Genomic DNA, 21,740 nt, shown 5'->3' with positions numbered 1-21,740 from the left:
TTCGATGGGCTGAAGACTTTAAAAGCCCATTAAGATAAGTAAGGAGGCCCAGTATAGTTTATTTGGGACGAAATGATCAAAGAAACTAATGTACTCGACTGTGATTTTCTATTTTACAAAGACGTTTTATATAAAAACGTTCTATGTTGCTTAAATCCTTTTATGTTTAATTCGATATATGTTTCAGAGAAAATAGTTATATACTTGTTAGATTTTATATAGTTTGAGCAATTGGTCTCATCGTTTTTAATGCCGAACAGGTAACACCTACTACAAGATTATAAACCCTATAGATTTCAACAGATTCTGTGACAGAACGAATGTTTATAAGAGATTGGTGAACAATTGTATATGGAAGGAATCAAGTTATAACCAGCACTTGGGAAATGCTAAGGAAATCTACATACATGCATATAAAATGAAGATGCCAGACGACACACGGTGATCTAAACACGTTGCGGAAATGTTTAAGTTATAAAATGACAAAACAAAAAACTTGTTGTTCAAACAAAAAAAAAGAAGACGAAACAATAAACTCGTTAATATGAACATAGAAACTGATGAAATAGAAACTGTGATAAGACGAATGAATTGAAGTATAATTACAAAATAAAATGAACTCTTCCCATTTTTTATCAAAAATTTGTTGTGAATTTTTTTTTTTTTGGATTTTATATGTTTTTATGAAGTTTGACAAACTATTTATTCAACTGCTTTCAAAGTGACTAAATTATTATTTTTATAAAATGTCGTGGAATAACAAATTCACATATGGATTTACTATTTTTGACAGAATTATTGTTCTATTAGTTTCAAAAACAAAATCTTTAAAAAACATTATAATACAATTCTGATAAAAAAAAAGAATGAGTGATGATTTTCTATATTTCATTTATTTTCGTTTATTTATTTTTATTTTATTATTCTCCAAAATGTTTCCTATCAACAGCCAGTATTGTATTTCTATACAACATTTATGGGTGGACAAAACACAAAAAAAAAATACAACATTTATGAAATAAGTCATTTCACATCATTTTATTTCACAAAATATCAGTTCAGTTACATTATAAATATTCGTCTTCTTAAAAAAGCTGGTGTTTTAACAGGAGTAGTCTAGTCCATTAATGTTTGCTATAGTTCTTTCAACATTTTGACTTGACGAATTGTTTGTACTCATCAATGTCATCCAGATAAGTACGGCAAAGCAGGCAAAAGGCCAAATTTGATTACATATTTTTGTCTTTTGCAAGAGAAAAATATAAAGAACTTGGTATTTCAAAGAAAATTGATATAGCCAAGTTAAAATATTTCATTTTCTTGATCTGTAGTATCCACACGGACCACATCCAATAGTTGACTTGGTTGGAGTTTGGTACTTATGTGCTGGCTAATCTCTTTTCACTGATCTTTTATTGATTAGGGTTTTTTTTTATTAGAGTTTCTTATACAATAATAACACAAGAAACTCAGAAAAAACTTACTTGTTAGTTTAGAAAATCAGAAAACATTATGCGTCACAAACGTATGGACGCAGGATTCTAAAGTTATTATTTCTTTGAACTTTCTTAGAAAACGAAGACCAAAACACATTTAAACTAAACAAAGTGTGGATTAAAAAAAACGAAGTACGCAACAATATATATAACTAAAGTTATTACTATGCATTGTGTGGATGATTAATAGATGTCTGGCTGATTAATAGAGTTTAGTATTTAGACACAAGTGAGCAATATAATTAGTATTTTTATTATTTTAGTGATCAGGCGATATATAAATATGTAATATCAACCAATTTCATGGAAAATGTTAATTTGAATCATACATTTCATTCGCACTTCTGATTATTTAAATATCATAATCTGAAAAGTCTTCATTCGTTTTTGCCATTTGTACATTTCTATGAAACTTCCACCACTCAAAATACTAATTAATTGTTTGTTAAGAGATTTCAATATAAGCTTTTAAAATAGTTTTATTATTAGATCATTCATCGGATAACAATCTTTAGAACTCTTTTTGGACATGATTTTGTTATCTGTATTTACAAATAATATATTGATATCCAAAACAATGATATTTGATGGATACTACTGACTTTGGGGATACGACCTGCCAAACCGAATAACATTCTTGTTATCTTTATAATACAAGAAAATTTACATTTGTCAAAATGGTGTAAATGATATTTAAAGTTTTTACAAAAAAAAAATTAAAAACATCGTGAAATAAAGATTGCAAATATCTACATACTTAATTATTTGTCCTTTATAAACTCTTAAGATTGGAGAGATACACACAACAAGCCAAAATACGACTTATCTTTCTAATAATAGAGGATCTAATTAACAAAATAGCTGACATGAATCCAAGATTCCGAAAAAATGTTGATAAGAAACAAAGTATATTAGGGAGTGATTGGCTAGAGCCGGTTTCCTTTTAGTCAACGCTTCTAATGGTGGGATATGAAAACGCATTTTTCTGCGTTAGCGTTTACAAGTATATAGTCAATATAATTGTACATAGTCTTATAATCGAGCTAATCACGTTATCGTCCCTATCTATGATATTTAAATTATCATTAAAACTTGTCTATGATGTTTCGTTTTTTATCTATGTATATGTGTGGACAGGCAACTAAGACAGTTCATATGCAATCGTGGTGTGAACAAACACATTCTAATAAATTATCTAATCTTTTCTTTTAAAGGTGGCTGCATGTAAATAAATTCTAAGCAATTAATATGTTATACAAGCAAAGTGTACAAAAAGTTACGAGAGCTTTTTCTGTTTGTAAAATCAAATTTAATTGAAAAAAATGAATTTATTTGAAAATACTAGGTCTGGATATTTCAATTTTGAGATGTATTACCCAATATGATCTATATTCTTCTTGAATTTTATGTTCCACCATATCCAATGCATGTTGAAATATTTACAGGTTTGAAATAATTAATTCCAGTGAGAAACGAAATATATCATGTATGACTGAGATAATATCCGATTTTACTGTCCTATGTTTTATTGAGTATACTATGAATATTTTTTTTTAAATATGAATTATTACATTTATGATATCCTTATCTCTCTCATCATATTTGGTGACATTCAGCTATAAATATATAGGTGTGTGGTGTGTGTATATATTATTAAGGTCGTCTTAGCTCTGTGAAACTTGTAAGGTCTCCTCTTTCTCTATCTATCTCCCCTCTTACTCTTTCTGCTATCACCATGGAAACTCAAGCTCCTGCTGAAGATTCATACGATAAACTTGTTAGTTTCTCTATTTTTCCATCTATGTTTTTATTATTATGAATGAGGTATGTTCTATCAAAATTGAAATAATAAAACAAAAATTCCTCAGTATTTTATTTCAGATGATAATTTGTGAATGAAGTTTTTAACCTTTTTTGTTATTGCTATTTAATAGTTGAGTCGTTGAGCTGCAATTACTTTTACAACAAGTTAAACAGAAAGTTTTGGATTTGTTTTGTACCTTGCGCTTCACGACTTAGCCAAAGTTTTTGGAACTTGGACGACGCTTATAAGTTGAGATGTTACTGTTTTGTCCCCTTAAGCAATATCAACTTCAAAGCCTCATGCATACATATATAGACCCAAAAAATGAATATATAATTCAATATTAATGGTGATTTGATCAAATTTATAACAGGTGGAAGAGAAAAGAGCAAGAGAGAAAGAAATCGACGCTTGGCTTCCGATTACATCATCAAGAAATGCAAAGTGGTGGTACTCTGCGTTTCACAATGTCACAGCTATGGTTGGAGCCGGTGTTCTTAGCCTCCCTTATGCCATGGCTCAGCTTGGCTGGTATATAAATATATATCACTTTCTATTCTTTTCGGTTTCAAATTCCAAACAAAATTTTCATAATTAACCTTGGATCGAAAGCTAATTAAGCTCACAAAAAACCAACTCAAAAGGCAATATATCATTTGATCTCCAATATGTATGCATATTTAAACCAAACAGTACCGACCAAATGAATATCGTTAGAGTTTTGCTATAGTTTTATTTGAACCAAACTTTGAGATTGCAAAAATAAACAAATTAGTATTTAATATTTTCCTTTAAAAAAAAGTTTACTCATGAAAATTTATCCTAGAGATTGCAAAATATGGTCTTATACATTCTAAAACGTTAGGTTAACAATCTATTTATCCCTCAAAAGTTTACTATAGTATATACAAAGTTTATGTCACGTTCTGTTTTCTAGTGATATATAATTGATTTAAAGTCAAGGCAAGTTGAAAACTATTACAATTACTGGTTCTCAGAGCTATCTGATCTTAAGCTAATCAAAAATTCCGGTTAACAGGGGACCGGGTGTGGTGATTCTAATTTTATCATGGATCATAACACTATACACACTATGGCAAATGGTGGAGATGCACGAGATGGTTCCAGGAAAACGTTTTGACCGTTACCACGAGCTTGGACAACACGCGTTTGGAGAGAAGCTTGGACTCTACATAGTCGTTCCGCAACAGCTAATCGTGGAAGTCGGCGTTTGCATCGTGTATATGGTCACAGGAGGAAAGTCTTTGAAGAAGTTTCATGATCTCGTCTGCAAGGATTGTAAATCGATTAAACTCACTTACTTCATCATGATCTTTGCATCCGTACACTTCGTCCTGTCTCATCTTCCTAACTTCAACTCTATCTCTGGAGTCTCTCTTGCTGCCGCCGTGATGTCTCTCAGGTGATAAACCGGTTTTTGAATATAATTTTGAGTTGGTTATTAATTGGTTAACTTGACAGCTGGTGCGATTCAACCATGGCTATAAATTATGTTAGATTCCAACACGTTATTAGGAGATGGACGTACCGGTTTGGTTTGGTTTGGTTTTTGTTTGGTTTAGTCTTTATATACACGAAGGAAACCTGGTTTTATTCGGTTCGATTTCTACCTCCATACGACCATGTTAGCATTTAGCTATTAGTATTTTTGGGTTTCGGTTCAACTTCGGTAGGCTTAATTCGAGTTTTATATATGTTTGGGTCATGTTCGATTATAAATACTTTGAGTTCAAATATATTTTATAAGTATGTTTAGCATCCATTTTGAATTCGAACTCATTCTAGTAATTTTTATAAATAGTAATTTTTAGTTTAGATAATAATAATTTGGGAGTACATATATTATCATATAAAAATAACACGTGATGAAATTTTCTAAAAACACTTATTTAGGTTTCAAACATCTATTCGGAATACTAATTTGATCATGTAGGTTTTTTATTTGATTTTTTTTGTTTAGATGTCTCAGTTAGTACCGGTTTTCCAAATTTTATATATTTTCCGTCATATATAATTATAATACTTTAGATTCAAATATTTTTTAAAATTTTTTTGTTTAATATCAACTTTTAGTTCAAACTCATTTTAGATTCGGTTAAAAAAGATTCGAATTTAGTTAATAATAATTTGGGGATATAAATATATTTAGATATCATATAAAATAAATTTGTAATTCATTTTTAAAATACTTACTTCGAATACTAATTTGTCCGGTTGGTTTTTTACTGAATTTTTTGGATTGGATGTCTCAATTAGTACCGGTTTTACCAAAACCGATATCTTGAGTTAACTAACCAATCCAATTCCACTTTTCACATTTTTGTCACTCTAGCTACTCCACAATAGCATGGTCAGCCTCAGCCGCTAAAGGCGTTAAAGAAAACGTTGAGTACGGTTACAAAGCAAAATCCACAGCAGGAACGGTATTCAACTTCTTCAGTGCGTTAGGAGAAGTAGCGTTTGCTTACGCAGGACACAACGTTGTCCTAGAGATCCAAGCCACGATCCCATCAACGCCTGAGAAGCCCTCGAAAGGACCGATGTGGAAAGGAGTCGTGGTTGCTTACATTGTCGTTGCGCTTTGTTACTTCCCCGTCGCACTTGTTGGTTACTGGATGTTCGGTAACTCTGTTGATGACAACATTCTTGAAACACTCGAGAAACCGGCTTGGTTAATCGCAACTGCAAACATGTTCGTTGTGATACATGTCATCGGTAGCTACCAGGTTGGTTTATTTTATTTTTTCTTTAACCGTATTTATTTAAACCGGAGTGTATAAACTGAAGTCAATTTTTTTTTTCAGATATATGCAATGCCTGTTTTTGATATGATGGAGACTCTATTGGTTAAGAAGATGAATTTCAGACCGAGCTGGTATCTCCGGTTCGTTGTCCGTAATTTCTACGTTGGTAAGTGTTAAAGTTTGTTTATTATATACAGCTTCTGTGTTCTATTTATAATTATCAACTAATGAGATTTGATTATGATTCTTCAGCCGCAACAATGTTTGTCGGTATGACGTTTCCGTTTTTTGGCGGCCTATTGGCGTTTTTTGGTGGATTTGCGTTTGCTCCGACAACATATTTCGTAAGTCTGCGTTTGCTTAAACGCTTATAGTCTTTTCTATTTTTTTTAAATTTCAAGAAATAAAGACTAATTAATAAATGTTTTTATTTTGAAAAACAAGCTTCCTTGCGTAATGTGGCTTGCCATATACAAACCAAGGAGATACAGCTTGTCTTGGTGGACCAACTGGGTAAGTACCAGCAACTAAACACAGTATCTTCTTGCGTTTGCGGTTACGTTTTGTAAAGAAACAATTGTTCTTATGTTTGAGTTTTATTGGCGTTTTTGTTTTTGTTTTTGTTTTTAGATATGCATTGCATTTGGCGTTTGCTTGATGGTTCTATCGCCGATTGGAGGGCTAAGGACAATCATTATCCAAGCTAAGGACTACAAGTTCTACTCGTAAATTACAATACAATTTAAATTTGGATCACATATATGGTCTCTGATACATATAAAATGTAGTAGCATTTGAAGCTTTAAAGTTTGTTTACAAAGTTTAAATTACATGTTTGATTTGAATTCTCACAATGTTTGTTTTTTGAGTATTTTTGATTCGTTTCTATTTGAAAAAAAAAAAATTCTCAAAAGACCTTTCATATAAACTTATGACAACATTGGAAAACATCATAAACCTTAGACTAAACCTGCCCTGGCTATTGTTTTTATACAATGTATATATTATCTATATACATTTTTTTTTTCTTTTTCAATCGATTTCACCTTCTTCCACGTCGGTAGCTAGCTTTGGAACAGCACGAGGAGCCTCAGGTTCTTCTTCATCATCATCTTGTTTCATGTACAGCCCGAGCTGCTCAAGAGGGTTAATTCCTCTGAAGTTGAAACTTCCAAGGGCGTCCAAACCTCTCTCGGGGCTGGTTTCATCAACTGAGCTAGGTAATTGCTCTGGTGCACTTGAACTCAGCATCTCTAGGTCCTCTAGGAACCGCGAGTTCTCGTTGATCTCCACAGTTTGCTCCATCTGGTGGCACATTTCAAAACATTTATCCTGATGTAATGTAAAGTCAATATGTTTTGCTATTTTACCTTTAATAAAGCTTGGCGAGCTGCTTCTCTTTCGAGCTCTCTCTTACGCTTAGACTCAGCAGCAGCTTCCGCAGCCGCCTCTGCTTCAGCTTGGCGACGCGCATCTTCAGCAGCCTCTGCCTCAGCTTGTAGCCGTGCTCTCTCTAGCAACATAAATAGATGGTTTTTCAGTTAAAACTTAGAAAGAACATAAAACTAAAAACATGTTCACTGTTAGAAGAGACAAAACAAACCTTTCTTCATCTGCAGTTCGAGTTCTTCTCTTTCCTTACGAAGCTTTTCAGGGTCGCCCTTATTACTATTCTGCCCTCATACAAGATCATATGTAAGCAAACTTCAGTTGGGAGATGTGGCAAGAAGTGTCACCACTTTAAGCCATTAGGCTAAACTAAACCAGACCTGTGGAAGTGTTTTCTCGCGTGCTTTTAGAATGATATCTGCAAACTTGTTCTTCAACAGCGCAGCTCTATATTGCTTCTCAGATGGAGCCGGAGTCTCTAACATGTTCCCTGAAAGCATTACATGGATAAAACTAAACTGTGAGGATACTCTCATTTCATTAAGAAACTCTTTTTTTACTCTGCATCTCTCTCACCATCAGGTTGGCTATCTGATTCATCAGAACTAGGCTTTTGCTGCTCAGCCGCACCAGCAGATTCTGTTAATCCATTACAAACTATAAATACATGTATCCATTAAAAAAAAATTGTAATCCAGTAAGCTGAGTAACAACAAACTCTCAACCTTCAAGAAGATCATCTATTCTCTCATCTTCATCTCTTTGCGCCTCAGCATTTGCAGTTTCAGGCATCTAGAAAGTTACCAGCTGCATGGTTTAGATTCATAACAAATTACATCCCTTGAGAAGCTGACATTGTAGATTTATACCTTGGAAGAACCCTCTCGGATCATGGGCTTAGCGTCATCAGATTGATCTTCAGAGCTACCAGAATCTGAATCTGAAAAGCAACACCCAATTCATTAAACATACAGAATCTATTAACAATAACAGATGCTTACTAAAACAACTAAACACCAATTCCACAACTTTCTACCAAGATTATCGCCAAAAATATTATGGCATACAAAAGGTTCTGATACAAACATGAGACAGTGATATATTGTAACATCCATAGAGAACCAAGAACAAGAAAATGTTTAACGAGTTGAGAAATTTATATGGATTATAACTAACCACTGGAGGTTCCTGAGATTGGAGGTTCGTTCCCACCGACATACTCAACAGCCATTTCATTCACAATCTGACTTCCACCTCGTTGGAGAGACGAATTGCTCGGTCCTGGTCCATCAAAAGGTTCTACATCCGACTGCTTCGCTTCTTTACCTTTGACATATTCATCCATAAGCTTTTGAAGAGTGAGCAGCACTTCATCGCTGAGAACATCAATGTCTATCTCAATCTCATCTTCTTCCGCAACTTCTCCTCCACTTGAGCTGTGTTTCTTCAAAAAGTCAATGATCTGTGAAGGAAGCTCCTCAAGTAGAGACTCGAGTTGTCTCCCCAATCTATGCCTCTCCTCTGCCGTCATAAGGGGCTTCACCGTCTCTCTAACGGGTGAAGCCATCTTCCTCTTCTTCGAGGGAGGGGCAGAGATAGCAGTTCTCCTTTCCACACTGGGTTCCAATGTAACTGCTGGTAACTTCTTCTCTATAGCTTTCCACCGAGATTCGAACAGTTTACTAAGTATATCCGCCATGATGTGAACGTCATGCCCTGGAGGGTTATACGTCATCGCGTTGGCGAACGTGAGCCTCACATCAGAAGCAAACTCGTGAGGTGTTAAGTATACACTAGATGCTAAGTTCTTCTTCACTGTCCCCAAGTCCATGGGGTGTTTGATGACAGTTAGATAGTCAGGTAAGTTCAGTTTCACTACATCGACAGGCGCCTGGAACACCCAAGAATGGGGATGAGACCAGAGCTTCTTCAGCAGCGTGTCGCATTGCTTCATCAGCGCCGTGTCGGGGAGCGACTCAAACTTCCCCGAGGAGCCACGGTTCCATCCACGAGATGTAATAGACCTAACGTTCAACAACTCAGCGTTCTTGAGAACTATCTTTGTCTGCTCCAGCTCCCGTTTGAGACGATGGATCAAGTCTTTTCTCTCGGACTGCGACTTGTTGTACAAGGGAATGACTTGTCTCCGGACACCGTAAGGATCCTCATCGTCGGGGTTCAGATTAATACGCTTTCGTGCAGGAGTGGTTGAGTTCTGAGATGCAGTGACCTCGGTATCAATCTGAGCGGAGCTTCCAGAGCCCTGTGATGATTCATCAGGCGCTTCGAAAGTGTTCCTGTAGTAACCTCCGGGGAAGGCAGCACTTTCAACCATTGCTTCTTTTTTTTGGCAAGAGTTTCCACTAAAAATATTAACGCTTGCTCTCGCTTCTATAATTCACCTTTTGCAAGAGACCTGCATCACATATATTCACTTAACCAACATAAAACTCATACTTCCCTCTCTCTCGAAACTCACAGAGACAGTTCCTACTCCCATTTGAAACATACAAGAAGTTGCAACATTACCACAATATGTCTACACGGGCAAGAAACTTGTTATGACCAAACTCTTTGTTTCCAAAACAAACCAAACCATAGCCAAAACGAAACTCTTTGTTTGCAACTCTAATAATTCGAATTGTGAAAAACACCATAACCAAAATAGATTGAAGTTTTACCATTTGGAGCTCCTATAGCTGGGATCGTCGTCACAAGCCGAGTTTCAAACTCCTCCACGGAAATTAACTTCAGAATCAAACAGGAAGGAGCTTGAACCTCGACCTCAGATGCGAGCTCGAGAGGAAAGAAGCAATCTATAATCTCAAAGGGAAACCTTTTTACCGAAACCCTTGAATCTGGAACTGAGCAACAAGCCCTTGAATCTGGAATTGAGACGACAGACAAACCAGAAACCCTCGAGATCAAATCGTGAGGCAGCAAAACCTTCGTATGATAAATAATTAAATTTCCAAACTTTTCACGTGCGAAAAAAAGCTCGAGACAAAACCAAGTCGGAGACTTTAGAGAGAGAGAGAGAGAGACTTTTTTTACTACCTCCGTTCCCGAAAGTAAGATATTTTAGATTTTTTTCTTGTTCCACAAAAATAGATTTTCTATATTGTTAAGGTACTTTTTTATACTTTTGATGAACATTAATTGAGAATATTTGAATTGATTAAATTTCATTGGTGGAAAGTTATTGGAAATTGTATAATAAAATAAAAAATAAATTAAATTATAGACATTTATTAAATTCTTAATAAGCGTGCATATTTTAGAAAATCTTAGTTTTAGGAACAGAGGGAGTAGTATTTTTAAGACAAAGGCTTTTCTTACACCGACAAAAGCGCCTGTCTCCAATTTTATTCTGATCCGACGGACCATATTGATTGAGGTAAAAGCCGCCGGATCCGTATCCAACGGTCAGTGTGATCTTGTCTGCGGTGAATTAACGTGCGTTTTCTTTACGTGTCCGACATGGCAATTAGTTTAACGGTGGAAAGTTACCGTCACAAACGTGTGACGTAATTAAACAGCGACCGTTGACTTTTTTAAGTAGACTCATGTGTTGTTTCACTCGTCTCTGCTCATGTGAGCTTGCGTGTGGTTTTAAACACTGCCCCTCTCTAGAAGCCACTGCTGAGTGGTGAGTCAGTCCACTAGGCTAGAAGAAAAACGGCCAGGAGTGTTTCCATTGATGGAAAAAACGACATGGAGTTTGTTGTTGGAAAAAAAGTAAACCCAGCTTAATTTATTTATTTTTGTGTTGTAGAAAAATTGGGCTCAAGTAGTTTTACGTTGGCCCATAGGCCCAAAAGAGTTAATACAGTCGTCGTGTGTTAAGCAGCCGCTGTGTCATCGTGGAACACCCATTTTCTCTCGTTTCTCTATTTCTTCTTCGTCCTCGATCGTCTCCGTCGCCGATCTCGTCACTCCATTCCCCGGTGAGACTCCCTCCGTTGGTATATCTCGTATTCGAACCCTTCGATTTCATTATTTTAAACATCTGATTGTTAAGTTATTTATATTTACATATATTCGACGGATCTGTATGTAGACTCGATATCTAGAGCTCGTTCGCTTTTCTCTGTGCAATCGCATTATCACTGCTTCATTATTATGTTTTGATTCCAATTTTTTTTATCATCCAGCGAGTTGATTTGGTACAAAGCGTTAATCAAAAATGGTTGGAGGAGGAGTTTTCCAGCAGATTCTCAGGAGGAAGCTTCACTCCCCATCACTCGTGAGATTTTTTCAGTCTCATTTATCTTTTTTGTTTCTTTGTTTATTATTCTATTTTGATTTGTGTAGTGTTATTACAGCTTGGGATCTGTTGTAACATTTGTTTGGGTTTTGTCGGTAAAAGGCGGCTTCGTGTTTTTTGATTTGTGACAGGGTCTTTTTGATTTGTGCCTAGTTTCTGCTATGCTTTTTTTGTCAGCATATGACTGGTTTGGTTTGCAGCATAGACTTTTTCTCTTAGCATTGGTTTTGTTGTTGTTATTGCAGGCAACTCCTGTCCGGTCGTGGCTTTCTTCGAAGACTGCTCATGTGGAAGCTGGTTCTTCTGGTGTAAGAGCATTTGCCCTCTTGGGTGCTGGTGTTACAGGACTGTTGAGTTTTTCGACAGTAGCGTCTGCTGATGAGGCAGAACACGGGTTGGCTTGTCCAGACTACCCTTGGCCTCATGATGGCATTCTCAGCTCATACGACCATGCTTCGTGAGTGTTATTACTTGCTCTGAAACTTGAGCCTTGTGTTAATTTAACTGATGAAGGTTTGATTTTGTATGAGCAGGATCCGTCGTGGGCATCAAGTTTATCAGCAAGTCTGCGCATCTTGCCATTCAATGTCTCTGATCTCATACCGAGATTTGGTTGGTGTAGCTTACACTGAGGAAGAGGCCAAGGCAATGGCAGCTGAAATTGAGGTGGTTGATGGACCTAATGATGAGGGTGAGATGTTCACCCGTCCTGGTAAACTCAGTGACCGCTTGCCTCAACCATATGCCAATGAGTCAGCTGCAAGGTTTGCTAACGGTGGAGCGTATCCTCCTGATCTTAGTCTTATCACTAAGGTCTGTTTTTTTTTTTTTTGCTTGAGCTGAAGATTTGTAGCTAATTTTGTGTGTTAGTGATCTAAATGGTTTCGGTCTTGTGTCTGCTAGGCACGTCACAACGGTCAAAACTACGTCTTTGCTCTCCTGACGGGTTACCGTGATCCTCCTGCTGGCATTTCAGTAATTTCTATCTCATGTCTTACACTAGCCATCTTCGACTTCGAATTTTCTGATTGTGAAAGAACGCGTGGTGATGTTGCAGATTAGAGAGGGGTTACACTACAATCCTTACTTCCCAGGGGGAGCAATTGCTATGCCGAAAATGCTCAATGATGAAGCTGTTGAGTATGAAGATGGTGTCCCCGCCACAGAGGCACAGGTTAGGTTTCCGCTGTTTAAAATATTTAGGAAAGACGAATCTTGGAGCTTAATGACCATGGCCTTGGTCAGTGTGGTGGTATTAACTTAACTCTTTAAATCACGGTGCAGATGGGTAAGGATGTTGTCTCATTCTTGTCCTGGGCAGCTGAGCCAGAAATGGAAGAGAGGAAGTTGGTAAGTCTTTCTTTTTCTTCTCCTGTGCATATTGCATTTTGCTTAATGTGGCAAACTTACAGTCTAAATAGAGCTTTTTTAGTTATGACCAAACGAGGATTAACGAATTGTTGTTCTTGTACTAAGTATGCTCTGCTAATATAGTTCTTGGTCTGCTACCAACACTAACAGCTAGATATGCTGCTAACACTGTTTACTAATTTTAAAAATCCGTTAGCTTCTAAACCGAACCAAATAAGGGAATTAGCTTTCGTATGTTGACGTTTACTTGGCGATTAATGTTATTGGGTGATTTATTATTTTGCAGATGGGTTTCAAATGGATATTCCTACTATCTCTCGCTCTGCTCCAAGCAGCGTACTACAGGCGACTGAAATGGTCGGTTCTCAAGTCCCGCAAGCTGGTTCTCGACGTGGTGAACTAAAAAGCACTTCGTAGTAAAAGCTTTTGCAGTTGGCTACAGTCCTCTTTTCAACAAAAGTCTCCATTTTATGTCATAAAAATCTTTGATGGGACCAAATCTCATCTTTCTTATTTTTTACTTCTATCTCTAGGGAGTTTTGTTTTATGAGGATAATAACGACAAAAATACTTCTGCCTCGTAAATCAAACATGATTTTGTGGTTTATACATTTTGTTTCTTGTCCATACCGGTACGGTTCACGTTTCCGGTTTGTTTAAATAAAGAATATTTTTGTACTTGGTTTCCTGGTTTACTTTCGGTGTTCTTCCTTTTTGAGTTCGTACTCTCTTTTTGGCTAATATTTTTATATTTTTTTTATTGGATTTAAATTGTTGTAAATCAGTGAAAATTGATCTATTTCTATTAAATTAAATAATAATAGCAATACAAATCTATAGATTTATCTAATTTATTTTGTTGTATATCTAATTTTGGTAATTTATGAAAATGTTTTTAAACTGAACCCAAAAAATAAAATGTCTTACATAAATAAAATATATAAAAATTAAATTAATAAATGCTCAAGCTCGTATAATCCGTCTTGCAAAGCACCTAGTTATTGCCTATAATTTTTTTGAACATTGCTTTTATATCCCTCTTTGTTGCCACTTGCCACATATAAAACATTTAATGTCTTAATTTATATAAGCTACTATATAGATGTAATCGCAAAAAAGGTAAAATTGTAATGGTCAAAATTACAAAATAAAATAAAAACAGTACTGAAAAAGCTTATACAAATGATTTTCTCCAATAGCCTGGTAAATAAATAATCGACATGACTTGATGTGCTTATTCTTCTTGATATAAATGATCACCTCATGACAAACCAATTCTGTATAATTCTATGATCAACGTAAGACTCTTACCATTACGAATCAAACTCTCACCGGCTTTTGCAGAACAGCAGAGAGATTCACCTGCCCATCAGCCTTCTCTCCAATAACCCACTTCAGCTTCTTATACCCAAACCTCTCAATCAAACGCGTCAGCTCCTTCTTCTTCACGTCACTCGCGCAGTAGAAGTTATCCAACCAGAACAAACCCCCGGGCTTCAAAACCCGATCAAGATCAAACATCAAGAACTCCATCTTCTCGGGTTTCCCCTCAACATCCAACCCGCTAGAACCATGAACAAGATCGAACACATTGTCGTGGAATGGGAACCTATGGTCCAAACTCAAGAACAACGGGAAAACCCCTCTCGCAGCTATAAACTCGCTAAACGGCCCGCCGTTATTCAACGCGTTGGTGATCACAGTCACGTTCCTCTCAGCCATTCTCGCTGCAAAAGTCCCTGACCCACCACTAACATCAAACCCGATCCGGATCTTCCCATTGGCTAAACCCAACACATCGTCAACCAAGAAGTCGTTCTTCCCCTTAACCTTCACGAACCGATCTTTCTCGGTCCCTAGATCGAAGCACCCGACGCAATCCGATCCGATCTTCTTACCTTTCAAACAATCAAAGCCTTTGCAGCCAAGCCCGCTCCAGTTAACGCTCTTGTTACTCACAGGCCTCCACAGAGAATCAGGAAAAGGTTTGAGATCTTGCTTGGCGACTGTTTTCGCCAAGCAACGTCTCCTCGGCAGGGGCTCGCATCCGCGGAGGATGAGCTTCTGCCCGAGGCTCCAGTCATCAGGACACCTGTCAAAAACTTTGTAAGACATGTACTGCGACAGCAAATCCGGAGATCTCTCGCAGGAGTGGCCCACGGCGGAGACCATCTCGGTGATCCCGGTCCTCGAGTCTTTACCGAGAGGGAGCTGGTGGCGGTGGAGGAACAGTTTGAGCTCGGGAACGATGTTGGGACGGGATAGGTCGATGGATTCGTATCCGAGGATCTGTTTCTCCATCTGAGCGAGTTTTCGCTGGGAGGAGTCGATCTCTCGGAGGATGAGGGAGAGGTGCTGGGAGACGAGGGAGATGTTGTTGGAGTGGTGGAGCGGGTGGGAGGAGGATTGGGATTGGGAGTGGGAGGAGAAGGCGTATAGGGCGAAGAGGTTGGTGGTGACGACGGAGAAGAGCATGAGGAGGTTCACGGCGGAGGAGCAGACGGATGTTCGTCGGAATCTGGCGGTTCCGTCGCCGATCTTGAGAGAGACAGATCCCATCTTAGCAAGGCTTTTGACGGTTGAGAGAAAGAAGAGATCAAAGTAAAAGTCTCAACAGAGAGTCTTCATCTGTGATTCGATCTGCACAGAGATAGTAACAAGATTCAAATTCTAGAGTACTCCGATGTCAATCATTCAGATCTAGTGAAATTACGATGGGCATGAGCACATAATAATAAGATTGAGATTCGTTGCTGTGAGAAGATTGATGATGGAGCGTACCTGTGATTTCAGCGGGAGAGAGAGTCGGTGGACTTTCTATTACAGTCCCGTTTCTCGGAGCTGATATCGTCGTTACGAGAGTGAAGTGTGTCGCCGACAGGACTCGAGTCAACACGTGACTAATGTATTAAAGTGGTTTTCTTTAATGGGCCGTTATCTTGGGCTTGGCCCATATAATCTTTTTGGGTCGACCAATTTTGAGAAGCAAAAAAAGAATGAAATTGAAAATTGGTGAGATTTTCAGAGATTGCAATAGAGAATGAGAGGTGGAAAGGTCTGGAGGGTCATCAGCTCTGAGCTCTCTTTATCTATCTCAGGTGTAAACTCATTGAAGACTAACTCTTAACTGGTAGCATCATTTTGTCTTACTGGTTGAGTGGTTTCTCTTCATGCAATGGAAGTTCATGGATAGAAAGAAGAAGATGCCTCTTGCTGTGAAATGAGTTGTACAGAAAATATATGAAAGAATGAGAAAAGACATCTCCGAGTAAAAAAAACTCTGGTGATAAAATTTACAAGTGGTGATTCATTCTTGGAATACTTATCATCAGACTAGTTGAAACCTGCTTACTAGCTCTGTTTTTTTTTTTAAATACGAAAAGTGGTTCAAAGTAAAACATAGGGGAGGTATAGGTGAGAGAAGTTATTAACCCACAAACTAAAGCTCTGTTTCCAAACCGGGTTTGTTTGTAACTCTTTCTTGCATGTGAAGGCAACTTCTTCAGCAATTCTGATGCAAATGCTCTACTTGAGCATACACATAAAATAACAAAAAGCAAGTTTTGTTTCTTTTCTTCCTAACTTTGATCTCTTTAAGCAACCAGTTTCATGCATTGTCGTATATATAAGCCAGCCACTAGCTATATGTATCAGCACCTTATCAAAGCGCAAAAGCATGTAACCGAAAGGGTTTAGAAATGCAAGTAACCTATACCAGAAATGCATCTCCTAAAGCTAAGATAAACAATGATTCATCTCCACTGGAGAAAACACCGAACCAAATGGAATAAAATTTTAGTCATTATAAAAAACGATGTCTTAACATTGACAAGAACTCACCACCAGAGGCAAAGTTACACGCATTTGAACTTACAATGTACCGAAGTAATCAAAAGCAAAACCGAACAGGATGGAGATCTATATACTAAAACCGTGTTCAAGAAGGCACATCTCCATCAGGCATCTCCCAGTTATCTTCCTCCTCATCCTTCTTCTTACTCTTGGTCGCTGCTGCTGCTGCTTCTTCCCTAGTCTCTTGAGTAAACTTTGCAAAAGGACGCCTGAAAAACAAAACCATCAAGAACAACAAAACCATAAATACAAACTCAATCCTTCTTCCACATTTCAATTCTTGAAAGTGGTAAATTGTAAAATTTCAAAAACATAATTATGTTTAATTAAATTTTATTGGTTAAAAATTATAGGAACAATTAATAATAATAATTGAAATTTAATATGTTTTCTTAATATATGTAAAAAAATTTACTAAATCACAAGATAAGGAGGTTAAAGACAAAACCGTTTCTTGTTACGCTTAGCAGCATCACGAGTCCTCCGCTTCTTCTCGTCCTGCTTATTCTCAAAGTACCTCCTCCTCTTGCACTCCTGTATAACCCCCGTCCTCATCACCTCCCTCCTAAACCGATTCACCAGCCTCTCCTCCGACTCGTTGTCCTCCACGAACACCTGCACGTTGTACCCCGAGCTGCTGAAGAAGAGCGTGTTCGCGTACGCCAGCGACGGGCATATCACGGACGCGAGCTCCGAGGAAATCGAGGCGTTGGAAGGAGGAGGCTCCTCCACGGCGAGATCGTTTCTCCGTCTGTGGGAGGATGCTGGAGCGGGGAGAGTGAGATTTGGAGGCGGGGTTGGTTTGGTCTGGGATTTGAATGGGGAGATGAAGGAGATGAGGCTCGAGAGTGAGAACGAAGCCGCCATTGAAGTCTCTGCGACGATGACGAAGAAGAAGAGAAGATTGAATTGTGGATAAGAGAATCAAAATCAATTTCTAGGTTAGTGGATCAGTTGCGGGTTAACCCGGTTTCACATACGGGTTCTAAGGCTTGTTATTGGACTTTTTTTGTTATTCACTTATATGGGCTTCCAATACATTAATAAAGGCCCATTATGTAAACAGCACGTATTTTGTATCCAATGGCACGTAGTGTGATCTTTGTCGTCGTCTTCTGAACAAAGTGTAGGTTAGTGGATCAGTTGCGGGTTAACCCGGTTTCACATACAGGTTATAAGGCTTGTTATTGGACTTTTTTTGTTATTCACTTATATGGGCTTCCAATACATTACTTAAGGCCCATTCTATAAACAGCACGTATTTTGTATCCCAATGGCACGTAGTGTGTGATCTCTTTGTCGTCGTCGTCTTCTGAACACAGTCTGGGGTTTGCTGGGAGATTCTGGAAAAAATCCTCCACCATTTGTTGATCTTCTTCGTGATTTGATCGATCGATTCACAACACATGTACGTACAATTTACTCGTATTCGCTTTCTTTTGAATCATTAATCGCGCTAATGGTTTGTTTTTGTTATCTGAGATCAGGAAACACTCGGTGAATCGTCCTCCGACGCCTGACGAAGACGTGAGGGACTCTCCCGAGAGGGACGAGCTCACGCTTGGAGAAATCATCAACATCAAGGTCTGTATGTCTCTTGTTTTTTTTTTATTTGGGGTGAATCTTTGTTTTTTGGACTATTGATGATTTAAAAAAAAGACTTTGTTGTGTATAGTTGGTGGAGAGTGGAGAGAAGGAGAATCTGATGGAGCTCGTGAGAGATAGATTGGTGGAGTCTGGTTGGAAAGATGAGATGAGGATTGCTTGCAGGTGCTGCTGCAGTGTATCATTACTTGAATATAGCTTTTGATTCTGATCAATCTTTTGAAGTTTGTAGATGTTGGCTGGTGATTAAATAGGGTTTAGAAATGTTCAACATCACTTTAACTATAGGGTTTAGCATACTTCTTCAAGTGAACTATCTTTGGTATTAATAGTCCCGGCATCCGAGGCGACGAGGAGAACCTCACCTATTTGTGGTTATCGCCGAGGGTAAAGAACGGGATTTGGTTCCTTAGGATCAAAAACAAGCTAGTGGAACGTGTCGGGTTTAGTGGGTGGGCGAAATTAGTTTTGTAATACATTGATTAGGAAATTTGGTTCAAATCAAGCTTGTAACCGTTTCACAGTTCCCGTCTAATGGGTTGTTTTTTAATTTTTTTTTTTTTTTTAAACTATCTTTGGTATTAGTGGGTATGGTTTTAGCTACATTAGGTTCCGGTTTCAGCTTTTAATGTTTAGCCAAACGGTAGAGATGTTGAACATCACTTTTAAGTATAGGTTTAGCATACTTCTCCAAGTGAGCTATCTTTGGTGTCATGTGTGGTATGGTTTTTAGCTACAATTTGAAGCTCTCTTTTGGATCGCAGGGAGCATGTAAAGAAGAAAGGGAGAAAAGATGTTACAGTCGATGAACTAATACGAGTCATCACTCCCAAAGGCAGAGGTATAAAAAACGGATAGAACAAACGTGAAACCAGTTTTCTATTACTCGTTAATTCAGCTATTAAAAAGCTCGGCTTTGTTTCATGGTGCAGCTTCAGTACCAGATGCTGTCAAGGAAGAGCTGTTGGACAGAATCCATAACTTCATTCGGTCAGCTGCTCTTTGATTCGTCCAAGACCATTTACTATGAAGGATGATGATGGTGGTTTCTACTTGTTGCCAACACTAACCAATGTAATCTTTGCTGTTGTAGAATTAGCTTTTACCTATTTCAACTTTATTATGTACCAAATGAAACAATACCATCCTTAAAAGGTAAAAACTTATCGTTTAGAACATTTGTTTTTTCCCTCATACCACTGGTTTGGCTTTGTTATTTGATCTTTTACTTTCTCTCTACATAAATCATCGTCTCAAAAGGGTTATCAAGACTCTTACAGACACAGACAAACTCACACACTAGACACAACAAGAACTGAGAGTAGTCGCTGCTTATTCGGCAGAGCCTCTTCACTCTTTTTGCTTGCCTCTAAGACGCACACACTCCCTCCCTTCTTAGTAAACCATACATTTTGAACTCAACTCTTAACTAAATCCCAAAAGCTTACGCAATTATGGTAATATGCATATATATTTAGAAAGGTTTCAGACAAATCACACCCCTTAGCAAAGGCTGATCCGGGCTTATGGAGAGCCAGCTTGTTCACAGAGATCTAGAAGATCCAATGTCTGCAACGAAACATCATATAGGTAACACATTATCACTTCACAGTTCCATTGTCCATCTACATCTTAATAGATTCTATATGCAAAATCCAAACTACCTCGGGAACAGTGAGCTCAAGGCGGAACTTTGGACCATCATAATGGTGAAGAACAGGCCTGAAGGAATCCTCTTCCAAGGCTTTGCATATTTTCCTCACTCTGATCCTTACCTGTTATATGATTTGAGACAAAGAAGTCGAATTGGTACAATGTATCAAGATGAAGACAAATGGATGCAACTACTATGATTGTAAATTTCACCTGAGCTGGAAATCTAGACTCTCCTTTGCACTTTTTGTCCTCCCAAGCAGTGGCATCAATGTTAGTACCTCCAAAAGTTGTTGCCTAAACCAAAGGAAAATCAATCTTCAGAGACATTGTTTATAATATGAACTATCAGAAGAAGAAGCAGGAGAACAAACAAACCTCAAAGATACCATGTAACTGGTGAGTGGTGTAATTGTAAAGAAACAGAGGCAGCCCAGGTGTTATTGCCCGGACAGAGTCTCTGTATCTCGGAGGTAAACCTGACAAACGACACAATATTTTAAAATAAAATGCACTGAGGAAGCAAATTGCAAAGAGATAGAGGTATGTTTGAAAAAATTACCAAATAGGTGACGTTTCAAGTCGTCCTGCATAGTATCATTGTTGCAAACAAAGATGTACCCGCCAAGAACTTCATTCCTCGGAAGCGTCTCTGATGCAGGCAGCGTTTTAAACCTCTTGTCAACAACACTATCATTGCTCATCTCTTTGTTAGCAACAACATTGCCACTGTACTTGTTAACTTTCATGTTGCCTCCACTTTTAAATCCATTCATGTTGTTGTAAACATTGCCCTGCATCAGATCCATGTTGAAGTTGAGGTTGTTGTTCTCCTGGAAACTAAACTTGTCGGTAGGCCTGAACTCAGAGTAGCTTTTGGAGAGATCAAGGTTGTTCGTCCTCTCCCCTTTCATCCTAGTCTGCTCAGCTAACTTTGTAGCAACAGTGGACCACTTGTGATCCTCTGATGCTCTTGACTGACCTCGGAGCTCATCACCCAGTTGCCAGAAGCTCTCCATAGTTGCTAAAATCAAGCTGAATCAATATAAACATGGAAACTATAGTGAAACACTTTAAACACTAAAAGTTTCTATCTTTTTGTTGTTTTCGATCATTTTGGAGTCAAAACAAACCAAACCGAAGCTAAACCAGAACAAATTGAATCCGAAACCCTAAATTTTCGTCAAATTTCGAAACTTTCCCAGTGCCCATCATCGAAATTGAGAAACCCAAAGCTCGAAATTGATCGGAAGGACCCAGAGATATCGGAGGAGAATCTTAACGGATAAGCATCAAAAATCGAAAGAAAAAGACGGACCTTTTGCTCTCCACTTCCTCAAAATCCGCCGGACGTCGAGAGAAATTTGATGGAAGAATCAAAATGGTCCTTTCAGTGGTGGGATCTGTAGAGATCTATAAGACTTTTACTCTGACCAGTAAGCCCTTCATTTTCTCCGTTAGTTACGTTAATTACTCTGACCAGTAAGCCCTTCATTATTCCTGTGAATCTGTGATTGTGATGTGTAGTTAGAATTTGG

At 37.8% G+C, this 21,740-nt stretch overlaps 7 protein-coding genes across 10 annotated transcripts; 3 read left to right on the top strand and 4 right to left on the bottom strand.

Annotated features, from left to right (window-relative positions):
• The first annotated feature begins 216 nt into the window (after nt 1-216).
• LOC103836984 (lysine histidine transporter 1) lies at nt 217-6,984 on the top strand. Its single transcript, XM_009113313.2, has 8 exons — nt 217-3,273; nt 3,674-3,831; nt 4,340-4,723; nt 5,654-6,047; nt 6,126-6,231; nt 6,318-6,409; nt 6,510-6,578; nt 6,696-6,984. Exons 1-8 carry the CDS (start codon nt 3,232-3,234, stop codon nt 6,792-6,794), a joined length of 1,344 nt encoding a protein of 447 aa, XP_009111561.1. The 5' UTR covers nt 217-3,231; the 3' UTR covers nt 6,795-6,984.
• LOC103836985 (transcription factor GTE8) lies at nt 6,958-10,975 on the bottom strand. 2 transcript variants are annotated; one of them, XM_033280183.1, is made up of 11 exons: nt 10,779-10,975; nt 10,291-10,498; nt 10,136-10,202; nt 8,631-9,870; nt 8,324-8,394; nt 8,180-8,246; nt 8,031-8,093; nt 7,835-7,944; nt 7,669-7,738; nt 7,436-7,578; nt 6,958-7,370 (listed from the first exon to the last, which is right to left on the bottom strand). In XM_033280183.1, exons 4-11 carry the CDS (start codon nt 9,787-9,789, stop codon nt 7,098-7,100), a joined length of 1,956 nt encoding a protein of 651 aa, XP_033136074.1. In that variant the 5' UTR covers nt 9,790-9,870; nt 10,136-10,202; nt 10,291-10,498; nt 10,779-10,975; the 3' UTR covers nt 6,958-7,097. The 2 variants fall into 2 exon arrangements, with proteins under 2 accessions (XP_033136074.1, XP_018509567.1); XM_018654051.2 differs by having other exon boundaries at nt 8,324-8,388; nt 10,136-10,498.
• A 222-nt stretch (nt 10,976-11,197) lies between these two features.
• LOC103836983 (cytochrome c1 1, heme protein, mitochondrial) lies at nt 11,198-13,804 on the top strand. Of its 2 annotated transcripts, none has more exons than XM_009113311.3 (8): nt 11,198-11,401; nt 11,609-11,700; nt 11,967-12,178; nt 12,255-12,534; nt 12,625-12,696; nt 12,779-12,895; nt 13,006-13,071; nt 13,379-13,804. In XM_009113311.3, exons 2-8 carry the CDS (start codon nt 11,641-11,643, stop codon nt 13,493-13,495), a joined length of 924 nt encoding a protein of 307 aa, XP_009111559.1. In that variant the 5' UTR covers nt 11,198-11,401; nt 11,609-11,640; the 3' UTR covers nt 13,496-13,804. The 2 variants fall into 2 exon arrangements, with proteins under 2 accessions (XP_009111559.1, XP_009111560.1); XM_009113312.3 differs by having other exon boundaries at nt 11,302-11,419; nt 13,379-13,787.
• Nucleotides 13,805-14,153: 349 nt separating this feature from the next.
• LOC103836982 lies at nt 14,154-16,084 on the bottom strand. The gene is made up of 2 exons (XM_009113310.2): nt 15,874-16,084; nt 14,154-15,732 (listed from the first exon to the last, which is right to left on the bottom strand). Exon 2 carries the CDS (start codon nt 15,649-15,651, stop codon nt 14,413-14,415), a length of 1,239 nt encoding a protein of 412 aa, XP_009111558.1. The 5' UTR covers nt 15,652-15,732; nt 15,874-16,084; the 3' UTR covers nt 14,154-14,412.
• A 791-nt stretch (nt 16,085-16,875) lies between these two features.
• On the bottom strand, nt 16,876-17,870 carry LOC103836981 (30S ribosomal protein S21, chloroplastic). Its single transcript, XM_009113309.1, has 2 exons — nt 17,393-17,870; nt 16,876-17,153 (listed from the first exon to the last, which is right to left on the bottom strand). The coding sequence occupies exons 1-2, from the start codon at nt 17,809-17,811 to the stop codon at nt 17,030-17,032; spliced, it is 543 nt and encodes a 180-aa protein (XP_009111557.1). The 5' UTR covers nt 17,812-17,870; the 3' UTR covers nt 16,876-17,029.
• A 302-nt stretch (nt 17,871-18,172) lies between these two features.
• LOC103836979 (transcription and mRNA export factor ENY2) lies at nt 18,173-19,743 on the top strand. The gene is made up of 5 exons (XM_009113306.3): nt 18,173-18,352; nt 18,432-18,528; nt 18,620-18,714; nt 19,314-19,390; nt 19,482-19,743. Coding segments are annotated over exons 1-5 (345 nt in total). The 5' UTR covers nt 18,173-18,350; the 3' UTR covers nt 19,556-19,743.
• Nucleotides 19,682-21,731, bottom strand: LOC103836980 (B2 protein). 2 transcript variants are annotated; one of them, XR_004451474.1, is made up of 7 exons: nt 21,521-21,731; nt 20,765-21,237; nt 20,581-20,681; nt 20,416-20,499; nt 20,214-20,324; nt 19,941-20,118; nt 19,682-19,877 (listed from the first exon to the last, which is right to left on the bottom strand). XR_004451474.1 is itself a non-coding variant. In XM_009113307.3 (6 exons), exons 2-6 carry the CDS (start codon nt 21,219-21,221, stop codon nt 20,074-20,076), a joined length of 798 nt encoding a protein of 265 aa, XP_009111555.1. In that variant the 5' UTR covers nt 21,222-21,237; nt 21,521-21,731; the 3' UTR covers nt 19,739-20,073. The 2 variants fall into 2 exon arrangements, 1 of the variants encoding a protein (XP_009111555.1); XM_009113307.3 differs by having other exon boundaries at nt 19,739-20,118.
• Nucleotides 21,732-21,740: the final 9 nt, after the last annotated feature.

This window comes from Brassica rapa, chromosome A09 (genome assembly GCF_000309985.2).
Source record: "Brassica rapa cultivar Chiifu-401-42 chromosome A09, CAAS_Brap_v3.01, whole genome shotgun sequence".
In the NCBI taxonomy this organism is placed as follows: domain Eukaryota; kingdom Viridiplantae; phylum Streptophyta; class Magnoliopsida; order Brassicales; family Brassicaceae; genus Brassica; species Brassica rapa.
Note: the sequence above shows the minus strand (reverse complement) of the source record. Positions and strands in the feature narration are given on the sequence as shown.

What these genes read in the sequence shown, in the direction of transcription:
- LOC103836984 (XM_009113313.2), top strand. Translation starts at nt 3,232, where the DNA reads ATGGAAACTCAAGCTCCTGCTGAAGATTCATACGATAAACTT. An exon ending in AAGATTCATACGATAAACTT is followed by an intron (nt 3,274 to 3,673) that starts GTTAGTTTCTCT and finishes AATTTATAACAG; the next exon opens with GTGGAAGAGAAAAGAGCAAG. An exon ending in GCCATGGCTCAGCTTGGCTG is followed by an intron (nt 3,832 to 4,339) that starts GTATATAAATAT and finishes TCCGGTTAACAG; the next exon opens with GGGACCGGGTGTGGTGATTC.
- LOC103836985 (XM_033280183.1), bottom strand. Translation starts at nt 9,789, where the DNA reads ATGGTTGAAAGTGCTGCCTTCCCCGGAGGTTACTACAGGAACACTTTC. An exon ending in TCCGAGAGGGTTCTTCCAAG is followed by an intron (nt 8,247 to 8,323) that starts GTATAAATCTAC and finishes GTAACTTTCTAG; the next exon opens with ATGCCTGAAACTGCAAATGC. An exon ending in ATCAGATAGCCAACCTGATG is followed by an intron (nt 7,945 to 8,030) that starts GTGAGAGAGATG and finishes TAATGCTTTCAG; the next exon opens with GGAACATGTTAGAGACTCCG.
- LOC103836983 (XM_009113311.3), top strand. Translation starts at nt 11,641, where the DNA reads ATGGTTGGAGGAGGAGTTTTCCAGCAGATTCTCAGGAGGAAGCTTCAC. An exon ending in ATCTTAGTCTTATCACTAAG is followed by an intron (nt 12,535 to 12,624) that starts GTCTGTTTTTTT and finishes TGTGTCTGCTAG; the next exon opens with GCACGTCACAACGGTCAAAA. An exon ending in TCCCCGCCACAGAGGCACAG is followed by an intron (nt 12,896 to 13,005) that starts GTTAGGTTTCCG and finishes ATCACGGTGCAG; the next exon opens with ATGGGTAAGGATGTTGTCTC.
- LOC103836982 (XM_009113310.2), bottom strand. Translation starts at nt 15,651, where the DNA reads ATGGGATCTGTCTCTCTCAAGATCGGCGACGGAACCGCCAGATTCCGA.
- LOC103836981 (XM_009113309.1), bottom strand. Translation starts at nt 17,811, where the DNA reads ATGGCGGCTTCGTTCTCACTCTCGAGCCTCATCTCCTTCATCTCCCCA. An exon ending in GCTAAGCGTAACAAGAAACG is followed by an intron (nt 17,154 to 17,392) that starts GTTTTGTCTTTA and finishes TTTGTTTTTCAG; the next exon opens with GCGTCCTTTTGCAAAGTTTA.
- LOC103836979 (XM_009113306.3), top strand. An exon ending in GAGAAATCATCAACATCAAG is followed by an intron (nt 18,529 to 18,619) that starts GTCTGTATGTCT and finishes TGTTGTGTATAG; the next exon opens with TTGGTGGAGAGTGGAGAGAA. An exon ending in CATCACTCCCAAAGGCAGAG is followed by an intron (nt 19,391 to 19,481) that starts GTATAAAAAACG and finishes TTCATGGTGCAG; the next exon opens with CTTCAGTACCAGATGCTGTC.
- LOC103836980 (XM_009113307.3), bottom strand. Translation starts at nt 21,221, where the DNA reads ATGGAGAGCTTCTGGCAACTGGGTGATGAGCTCCGAGGTCAGTCAAGA. An exon ending in CTTGAAACGTCACCTATTTG is followed by an intron (nt 20,682 to 20,764) that starts GTAATTTTTTCA and finishes GTCGTTTGTCAG; the next exon opens with GTTTACCTCCGAGATACAGA. An exon ending in AGTTACATGGTATCTTTGAG is followed by an intron (nt 20,500 to 20,580) that starts GTTTGTTTGTTC and finishes CCTTTGGTTTAG; the next exon opens with GCAACAACTTTTGGAGGTAC.